The 10232-nt window shown below is 49.6% G+C and overlaps 1 protein-coding gene across 1 annotated transcript; it reads left to right on the top strand.

Moving 5' to 3' along the window:
- The first annotated feature begins 539 nt into the window (after positions 1–539).
- CYP24A1 (cytochrome P450 family 24 subfamily A member 1) lies at positions 540–9947 on the top strand. The gene is made up of 11 exons (XM_021534045.3): positions 540–816; positions 985–1175; positions 1389–1482; positions 2112–2208; positions 3310–3401; positions 4408–4519; positions 5825–5970; positions 7288–7454; positions 7629–7707; positions 9511–9705; positions 9790–9947. Exons 1-11 carry the CDS (start codon positions 628–630, stop codon positions 9907–9909), a joined length of 1482 nt encoding a protein of 493 aa, XP_021389720.2. The 5' UTR covers positions 540–627; the 3' UTR covers positions 9910–9947.
- Positions 9948–10232: the final 285 nt, after the last annotated feature.

Genomic DNA, 10232 nt, shown 5'->3' with positions numbered 1-10232 from the left:
GCGGGTCCAATCCCCGGATTCCCGGATCCCGGCGGGTCCGATCCCCGGATTCCCGGATCCCGGCGGGTCCGATCCCCGCATCCCGGAGGGTCTGATCCCCGCATCCCGGATCCCAGCGGGTCCAATCCCCGGATTCCCGGATCCCAGCGGGTCCAATCCCCGGATCCCCGAGTCCCAGCGGGTCCCACCCGCGCATCCCCGGATCCCAGCGGGTCCCACCCCCGCATCCCGGATCCCAGCGGGTCTGATCCCCGGATTCCCGGATCCCAGCGGGTCCAATCCCCGGATCCCCGGGTCCCGGCGGGTCCCACCCGCGCATCCCCACGTTCCCAACGGGTCCGACCCCCGCATCCCCGGATCCCAGCGGGTCCGATCCCCGCATCCCGCATCCCAGCGGGTCCCACCCGCGCATCCCCGCGTTCCCCGCGGGCGGAGGCGCTGGCGCGGTGCCTTCCCTGCCTCTCCCGAGCCCTTTCATGACCCGCCTGCCCCGCGGGCTCGGCGGGCAGGGCCGGGGCAGCCGCCCCACCTCACCCCACCCAGGGCTGCCATTGGCGCGGATGAAAGTCCAGCACCTCGGGCTGCTATAAATGCACCTATGCGCGGCCGGGGGCCGGCACCGCGGCCATGGGCGGCTGCAGCATCCTCCTCCTCCTCGTCCGCCGGCTCCCCGGCCGCACCTGCGGCCGCGCCGCGTCCTCGCTGAGCGCGCTGCGGCCGGCCGAGACGCTGCCCGGGCCGCCCAGCTGGCCGCTGATGGGCAGCCTGCCCGACGTGCTCTGGAAAGGGGGGCTCAAGAGGCAGCACGAGACCCTGGTGAGGCGGCGGGGATGGGATGGGATGGGATGGGATGGGATGGGATGGGACGAGGAGGATGGTGAGGATGAGGAGGAGGAGGATGGGATGGGATGATGAGGATGATGATGATGGGATGAGGATGCCGCGCCGCCCCGCACTCACGGCGGGCGTTTCGCTGCTCCCCAGGCTCAGTACCACCGCAGGTTCGGGAAGATTTTCCGCATGAAGCTGGGCGCCTTCGACTCGGTGCACATCGCGGCGCCCTGCCTGCTGGAGGCTCTGTGCCGCCGCGAGAGCGCCTGCCCGCAGCGCCTGGAGATCAAGCCCTGGAAAGCCTATCGCGACTATCGCGACGAGGCCTACGGGCTGCTCATCCTGTGAGTGGTACCCGCAGCGTCCCGGGGGATGCTGCGGACCGCGGCCGCCCCCTGCCCGGCTCCAGGGTCCGGGGGTGCCGGGCTCGTCCCCGCCCCGAGCATCCCCGGCCGTGCCCTCGGTGCGATGGAGCATCACTGCGGGTGTGGGGTTTGTCTGCTTTCCTTCCTCTGGGCGCTTCTCGCTCTCCAACCTCGCTGTCGCTGTTTCATCAGGGAGGGGAAGGACTGGCAGAGGGTAAGAAGTGCCTTTCAGAAGAAATTAATGAAGCCCCGGGAAGTTGTGAAACTGGACACGGCCGTCAACGAGGTACCGTGCTCTGGGAAATCCTTTCTCTCTGCCCGGGGAGTTAAAGCAGATCCGGTTTATCCGGTCAGCTTTATTTACTCCGCAGTGATAAACCACCAGTTCACTCGGAACATTCGGGGAATAACGAGTGCAAACTGATTGCCGGGCTCTGAGACCGCAGAGAAACCTGGAGCCGAGAGGGTCCCCACAAAAAAATGGAATTATTTCACAAGGATAGAGGCTCCTGCGAAGAGCTTTTTCCTGCATTCATTATTTTTTGCGTTTACCCCTTCATTCCTCTGCTCCTCCCCTCAGGGAACACGTCTGTCCTTAACCTCTGTGCTCCTGCGGGAGGCTGAGGAGCATCTGTGATAAACACCTTAATCCTCAGTTGTGAAACCCCAGGGGTGAAGGATTGCATCCCTGCGAGGGAAGCACAGTTCATCGAAGCACAGAGCTGTGGCAAATCCAAACATTTGTTCACACAGGGGGAAGTTGAATCTTGCTCAAAGAACGGGGAACAAAAGGATTCTTCTCGTGCAAGATTGTTATCTGCTTAAAAAGCAGTTGAAATGCTGAATTACACCGGATTTTTATTAGTGGATGTAATTTTATCCCCCTTTTTTCTCTCTCTTCTCTCCACCATTTAGGTCCTGGAGGACTTTATGTACAGGATAGATGAAATTTGTGACCACAATGGACAGATGGAAGATGTTTATTCAGAATTCAACAAATGGTCTTTTGAAAGTGAGTTGGGTTTTGCCTGAGTGTGGTGCACCTGCCCGGGCATTGCAGTTAAAATATCATCAGGGATGAATGTGTTGGCTGATTATTTCCAAAGTCTCAGCTGTAATATCATGGAAAGAGAGTTGCAGAACAGCCAGGGACTGTCAGTGCAAAATTCACCAGCACAGATATAAATTTCTACCTAGCTACCTGCATGGCTTATTAAAATTGAAATATTCCAATGATTTTTAAAGCAAAAAATTGGTGGGGAGGGTTATGGTTCATTTATCTAGAGTGGGATCAGATAACACACAGCCTTTTTTGTCCATCTGATATTTGTTAATTATCAGCAGGATCAATAGATATTCCAATAACAGAGTGTTGGCTGTAGGCAAAGATTGGAAAATCCTATTTCCAATGTTTACACTGGGATTGAGAAGGGCTGGAATGGGTTACCAAGACAGAGCCTCATCCTTAGAAACCTCTCAGAGCACGCTGAGGAATGTGCCAGGAATGGCACAGGGCAGAAAGTGGCTCAGTGATTCCCAAAAAAAGGGCGTAGTGGCTGAACCAGCCCTGCCAGACCCGACTGCCCTTGGCTGGCTCCTCTCAGCAGCCTCTGGGCTGAGCTCCTCAAAGTGGTTTTTGGGTTTTTTTCCACTGTCAGTGGTGATGGGACAAATAGGAAATGACAGTTTGAACAGAAAGAGGGGAAAAAAAGACAAGTGGGAAAGGCAGAGAGGGGGATGCTGCCAGTGGTTTGTGGCTGTGGGAAGGAGGGGGGAAAGCTGTGGGAGGTGGCTCCTCAAGCCCTGCTCTCATGCCACTCAATTTTCCTCAGTGAAATCACCAAATATGAGCCAAATGTGCAATTCTGCTGCTCGTGAGGGGCTCAGGGCCACTCCTGATGGGTGCAGAAATGTTGCTGCCAGGGCCCCAGAGCTGGAAACCCTGGCTGGGGCCAAGGCAAACAAGCAGGAGGTGTTTTACAGGTGATGCTCTGCCAGCTCTGCATCAAGGAACACTTTCAGAAGGCTCACCCAAGCCATTCCTTGACGATAAATGATGCATCCCACACGCCCTTTTGTTTATAAATTTAATTATAATATTGCCTCACAACAGGTATCTGTCTGGTGCTGTATGGAAAGAGGTTTGGCCTCCTGCAGCAGGATGTAGAAGAAGAAAGTCTGAACTTCATCAAGGCTGTGAAAACGGTAGGGAAGGGTCTCTCCTGGGGCTGTGGTGATTTTTTCCCCCTACTGTTAATGAGAGGCAGCAATTTAAAGGAGTCAGCTGGAAAATTAGCTCAGGCTTCTGTACCCTAAAGGTGCCCAGCTAATCCTGAACTTCTGCCTCCTTTATGCAATGCCTCACTCTGTTGTAATAAAGCAGTCAGGACTCAGTTTCTCCATGCAGGAAAAGCCCCTTTTTATTCACATTTTTATACAGTTTTCACACACCTCGTGCGCAACTTTAATTGGCTAATAGCTTCTTGCTAATTACTCTATTGCTTAGTAAAAGGTATTTTACTTGTCCATCAAGTCTCTCTCTTCTTGAATTGTTTTCTCCACTGATTCTCATGAGGCAGATCCCTGGTTATTACAGGGATAAAACACTTGTTTTTCTCCCCAAGAATAGTTAATTGTTGTGTTAATGAACTCTCTCAAGCTGTTCTCACACGGGAACTTGCAATCTGAAGTAGCCAAGCCAATCCATGTTTTATAAGTTCATTTTTAGAACACCTCTCACCTGCCTGCACCATCAGTGTGGCAGGGAAAATGCTGGGTGGCCATCGGGGCAGGAGAATTGTCAGCCTGGCTGGGGCTGTGCCTGGCCCTGGGGTCGTGCACTTCCCTGGGATTTGGGGTCAGAGCTGCCGTGCCTTTGGGCTCTGGGGGCCAAATTTCAGTCACCAACCCCAGGCAGCCAGCCCTGCCTCGGTTTTTAGCCCATCAAAGGAGGGAGAGGCACTGCCAAAAAATCCCTTGTCCTAAAATCAGTCGGATGCACTCCCTGCTGAGGCAGCTCCTGGCTGCCCCTGGTTTTTACCTGGATATGCCCTAAATAGACTGAGACCCATCCTCTCTCTCTCCAGGATGGAAAATCCACCAGAATTTTGCCTTCCTGAAAATTTCCCTCCACTTCCCAGCCTTGGTATTGTTCAGGGATGGCAAGGAGGTGGATTCAAAGAGATTAAAGAGAGTTTTTTTTCCCCCACAGATGATGGCCACTTTCGGGATGATGATGGTGACCCCTGTGGAACTGCACAAGGGGCTCAACACCAAAGTCTGGCAAGCTCACACCAAAGCATGGGATGATATATTTAAAACAGGTCATTATTTAACCCTAATATATCTCCTTTTCCTTTATCTCTGTCTTCCCCTTGCTGGAATTGATTTTTTTATACTTGCTGCTGTTAATCCCCACCTTCAGCACGGATTAAAACACATTTGCTGTACCTAAACATGGTTTTATTCCCACGTGGGAGCAGTTTTTAGTGACTAACAGCCAGGTTGTGGGGCAATATCCAATTTCCAAGGAAATCCCAGGATTCTGGGAGCCAGCAGGGTCATGGCACCGCTTTAATCTGTCCTAAAAGGAAATTAAAAATGTATAATCTCTTTAAAGGCAAGGGTATAAATGAAAAGGGGCTTCCCTCAAAGAAGTTTTGAGAAACTGTGCATGCAGCAAAAACCTGTTTGCTAAAAAGAAAAAGAAAAGAAATAATACCTTTATTGAACAACTTGTAACATAGTTGTAAATCTTAAACCCAGAAGTAATTTAAATAATAAGGTGCAGTTTGGCTTTTTGCAACATTTTTTTGACTATTTAAAATGAGTTGGCTTTCCAAGTTTAAAAATTACTCAAACTCCAGACGTGAAGTTAAATTTGTACGTTTAATATTTTGAAAGTTCCTTGATTTAAACAGTGAGAGGCATAACTAAAGGTTGAGAAAGCTTTTGGAAGGTTGTAACACTGAGATATTTCCCTTGGGTGTTTGAGTCCCAAGGCTTTTTATCCTGCCAGCCACACACTCACTTATTTTATTGCTTCTTAGTTTATGGGCTTTAGGAAAGACACTTTAAACCAGTTTTGCTCAGAAAAACCAGTTTGACACCTTCACTTAAAATGAATAACTGGTTTTAACAGCTGGGATACTCATGAGCAAAACCTGTTTCTTTTTACTTAAAAAAAAAACCAAAACAACCCAGCATGTCAAAATTTGGCATCTCTGTGTGCTTCCCCTGGTAAATCAATGGTTTACATTTCCCCTCAGGGGTTCTGGGTGCTAAATCCCTTTGATTTTTTAACACCTTGCTCCCCTTTGAAAACCCCAGGTATTAAATTTTACACACTGCTGTTTCTGTTGGCTGAATATTTCCCTCAACGTGTCACTGATTTCCTCCCCAAATTTAAGAGAGTAGGATTCCTAGGAGAGTAGGACTTTCGGGGCTGAGTTTCTTGTTAGAAAAGCAAAAACACCGTTCTTTATTCGCCATAAACACACTCATTATTTACCCACTGCTTGAAAACAGAGCCCAGCTTGGCACTTCTTTCAAACCCTGCGTGGGCAAGGTGGGTGTGCTGGTGTTTCTGGGGGTTTTGAGCTGTTCTCCATCCATCCTGCCCTCCTCAGCCAAGCACTCCATCGACAGCCGGCTGCAGAGGCACTCGGCCAACCCGCAGGGGGATTTTCTGTGTGACATCTACTCGGGGGGACACCTGTCCAGGAAGGAGCTCTACGCTGCCATCGCCGAGCTGCAGATCGCCGGCGTCGAGACGGTAAAGCTGGATTTCCAGGGGTTCAGATTCCCCCAATTCCCTCCTTAGCTGTGCATGGCTGGGGTGGAGACGATAAAGCTGATTTTCCAGGGGTTCAAATTACCCTAGTTCCCTCCATAGGGTTTAAATTCCCCCCAGTTCCCTCCTTAGCTGCAGATCACCAGTGTGAAGACGGTAAAGATGATTTTCCAGGGGTTCAAATTACCCCAGTTCCCTCCTTAGGGTTTCAGTTCCCCCCAGTTCCCTCCTTAGCTGCAGATCGCCAGTGTGGAGACGGTAAAGATGATTTTCCAGGGGTTCAGATCCCCCCAATTCCCTCCTTAGCTGTGCATGGCTGGGGTGGAGACGATAAAGATTATTTTCCAGGGGTTCAGATTCCCCCAGTTCCCTCCTTAGGGTTTAAATTCCCCCCAGTTCCCTCCTTAGCTCCAGATAATGGGTTGGAGATGGTAAAGATGATTTTCCAGGGGTTCAAATTATCCCAATTTCCTCCTTAGGGTTTCAGTTCCCCCCAGTTCCCTCCTTAGCTGCAGATAATGGGTTGGAGATGGTAAAGATGATTTTCCAGGGGTTCAAATTCCCCCAGTTTCCTCCTGAGCTGCAGATCGCTGGCGTGGAGATGGTAAAGATGATTTTCCAAAGGTTCAAATCCCCCCAGGTCCCTCCTCAGCTGCAGATCACCGAGGTGGAGATGGCAAAGCTGATTTTCCAATGGTTTAAATCTCCCCAATTCCCTCCTTAGCTGTGCATTGCTGGGGTGGAGACGGTAAAGATGATTTTCCAAGGGTTCAAATTCCCTCAGTTCACTCCTCAGCTGCAGATCACCAAGGTGGAGATGGCAAAGCTGATTTTCCAATGGTTTAAATCTCCCCAATTCCCTCCTTAGGGTTTTAATTCCCCCAGTTCCCTCCTTAGCTGCAGATCATGGGTTGGAGATGGTAAAGATGATTTTCCAAGGATTCAGATTTCCCCAATTCCCTCCTTAGCTGCAGATCACTGAGGTGGAGATGGCAAAGCTGATTTTCCAAGGGTTTCAAATCATCCCAGTTCCCCCGTTCCTCCCACAGCCTGACCACCAGCACACCTGGAAGTGAGTTAATCCTGAAGTTACCTCCGTGGCCCAAGTGCAAATGGATTTTTACATAAAATCCCTGGATTTTTAACTCTGCAGGACAACTGGGACTGCTCATAATCCCTCAGGCTGTTAAAATTCCATAAAGCTGTGCCCAGCCAGAAAGGTTGCTTTGAACTTTGTGCAGATTCTTCCTTCTGTGCCTCCAAAAGGAGAGCTTCACTTTTCTTTTTTCCTTTTTCCAGACAGCCAACAGTTTGCTCTGGGCTCTGTACAACCTTTCCCGCAATCCACATGTCCAGCAGAAGCTTTTCCAGGAAATCCAGAGAGTTTTGGCTGCTCAGGAGAGCCCGAGTGCTGAGAGCCTGAGGAATATGCCCTACCTAAAAGCCTGTCTGAAAGAATCCATGAGGTAAAATCCCCAAATCACCCCCAAAGCAACCACCAGGTGTTTTACCAGCTTCTCTCTACAAGGGACAACATTTTCCAGCATAGGAATTTTGTTCATATTGCTGTTTGAGGGGGAAATAGAGATAAAAGAAGGAAAATTGCTGGGAATTTAACCCATTGTTCTCTTTCCCTGCAGATTAACCCCATCAGTGCCTTTCACCACCCGCACCATCGACACAGACATGGTTCTGGGAAATTACATGCTGCCCAAAGGGGTAAGGCAATTAATTCAATTTATTGTGATGTTTTCCCGTTTGTTCATTGCCCTTTAAACCACAGAAGTTGCTCATATTTCGGTTTCAAAGTGGCTTTGCCAAAGTACCAGCCCCAGGACAAGGAATGAGGGATTCACCCCAAGGATTCCCATAAACACAAACCCACTCCTGCCTGCCCTGCAGTTGGACTTAGGCAGAAATATTTGCCTGAAATAAATTTGATGTGCTGTTCCAACATTATTTTCCCATGATTCTCTGAGGAAACCACAACCTTTTCTACACTCCAATTGATATTTTGGGAATTCCATGACCTCTCCTGAGGCAGCTGCTGTGCTATGAAAAACACATTCACTTTCTTGTGGAAATTTAAAATGTTTAATAAAGGACAATAGGGGACAAGGACTACAGAGCAAAGGTTATAATGGTTGGGTATATCTTGGTACTTAGCTAAGAGTACTTATAATTTTGGAAACACTTTTTATATACTTTTTTATTACATTAGTTCGTTACATATTCATAAACAATCATACATAGTAAACCTTTTCTTTAAACTAGTTTACATATTTTAAGAACTGTTCAGCATGGCTTTTGTTTGGTTTTACTTTTTTAGAGCATGTGGATTCTTTGGTTGTGGCTTTTAGCCTATTTTTATCACTTTTAGGGTTTTTTTACACTGTTTTCAGATGGGAGAGTTGATAGCTGGTATATCTGTGTGTCTTCTTCATGTGTTCACTGGATGTTATCTAAGTAGGTATTTAACACAAACATAGTTGTATCAGCTATTTCTCTACTATGCCAAAGCTTAATTAACAATAGAAATAAATGCTGTATCTTTATAACAAAGTCACATCAACATCACACATATAGAATCCCTTTGAATATTTGGAAAAGCCAATATTATGCTATGTCTCTGTGATGTGTGCCACGATTTTCCCTCTGTGTCTGTGATGTGTGATGTGATTTTGCATGTGTCTCAGTGACGTGTGCCGTGATTTTCCATCTGTGTCTTTGTGATGTGTGCCACAATTTTCCATCTAAGTCTCTGTGACGTGTGCTGTGATTTTCCATCCATGTCTCTGTGATTTTCATCTGTCTCTGTGATGTGTGCTGTGATTTTTCCATCTGTGTCTCTGTGATTTCCATCCGTGTCTCTGTGATTTCCATCCGTGTCTCTGTGATTTTCATCTATGTCTCTGTGATGTGTGCTGTGATTTTCCATCCGTGTCTCTGATTTCCATCCATGTCTCTGATTTCCATCCGTGTCTCTGTGATTTCCATCCATGTCTCTGATTTCCATCCGTGTCTCTGTGATTTCCATCCATGTCTCTGATTTCCATCCGTGTCTCTGTGATTTCCATCCATGTCTCTGATTTCCATCCGTGTCTCTGTGATTTCCATCCATGTCTCTGATTTCCATCCGTGTCTCTGTGATTTCCATCCATGTCTCTGTGATTTCCATCCGTGTCTCTGATTTCCATCCGTGTCTCTGTGATTTCCATCCGTGTCTCTGATTTCCATCCGTGTCTCTGATTTCCATCCATGTCTCTGTGATTTCCATCCGTGTCTCTCTGATTTCCATCCGTGTCTCTGTGATTTCCATCCGTGTCTCTGTGATTTCCATCCGTGTCTCTGATTTCCATCCGTGTCTCTGATTTCCATCTGTGTCTCTGATTTCCATCCATGTCTCTGTGATTTCCATCCGTGTCTCTGCGCCGCGTGCCGCGGTTTTCCATCGCGTTGCCGATTCCCTGGGCAGCCCGGGTGGGTTTGTGACTTGTGCTTCTCCGTCCTGCTCTGCTGCAGACGGTGCTGATGATCAACAGCCACGCCCTGGGCTGCAGCGAGGACTACTTCAGGGGCTGGGCAGAGTTCAGGCCCGAGCGCTGGCTGCACAGGGGCTTCATCCAGCCCTTCTCCCACGTCCCCTTCGGCATGGGCAGGAGGATGTGTGTGGGGCGCCGCGTGGCCGAGCTGCAGCTGCACCTGGCCCTCTGCTGGGTAAGCACCCCAAAAAGGCCATCTGGGGGGGTTTGTGCTGCTCATGTGTTTGAGCCCAGCCCAGCACGCTGATTCTCCTTGCAGCTGGTCCGCAGGTACCGGCTGGTGGCCACGGACCGGGCGCCGGTGGAGACGCTGCACTCAGGGATCCTGGTGCCCAGCCGCGCGCTGCCCGTCGCCTTCCGCCCCCGAGGAGGTTTGTGATGGGGCTCTGCACCCCGCAGCCCTCCCGGGACCTGGTGGGCATTTCTGTGCCAGCGGGAGCCTGAACGACTGGTGTTCGTCTGCTCTTCCTTCTCACAGGGCCACGGCCATCCCAAATCTGTGTTTGAACCAATTAGTGCCGTCCCAGTTCAGTGTGTTCACAGGGCCACGGCCATCCTAAATCTGTGTTTTAATCAATTCATGCCATCCCAGTTCAGTGTGTTCACAGGGCCACAGCCATCCCAAATCTGTGTTTTAATCAATTCATGCCATCCCAGTTCAGTGTGTTCACAGGGCCACGGCCATCCCAAATCTGTGTTTTA

This window comes from Lonchura striata, chromosome 17 (assembly GCF_046129695.1).
Source record: "Lonchura striata isolate bLonStr1 chromosome 17, bLonStr1.mat, whole genome shotgun sequence".
In the NCBI taxonomy this organism is placed as follows: domain Eukaryota; kingdom Metazoa; phylum Chordata; class Aves; order Passeriformes; family Estrildidae; genus Lonchura; species Lonchura striata.
Note: the sequence above shows the minus strand (reverse complement) of the source record. Positions and strands in the feature narration are given on the sequence as shown.

Bases quoted from the DNA above. Each gene is read 5' to 3' on its own strand.
- CYP24A1 (XM_021534045.3), top strand. From the start codon at position 628: ATGGGCGGCTGCAGCATCCTCCTCCTCCTCGTCCGCCGGCTCCCCGGC. The intron at 817-984 runs GTGAGGCGGCGG...GCTGCTCCCCAG, and splicing joins AGAGGCAGCACGAGACCCTG to GCTCAGTACCACCGCAGGTT. The intron at 7,708-9,510 runs GTAAGGCAATTA...GCTCTGCTGCAG, and splicing joins ATTACATGCTGCCCAAAGGG to ACGGTGCTGATGATCAACAG.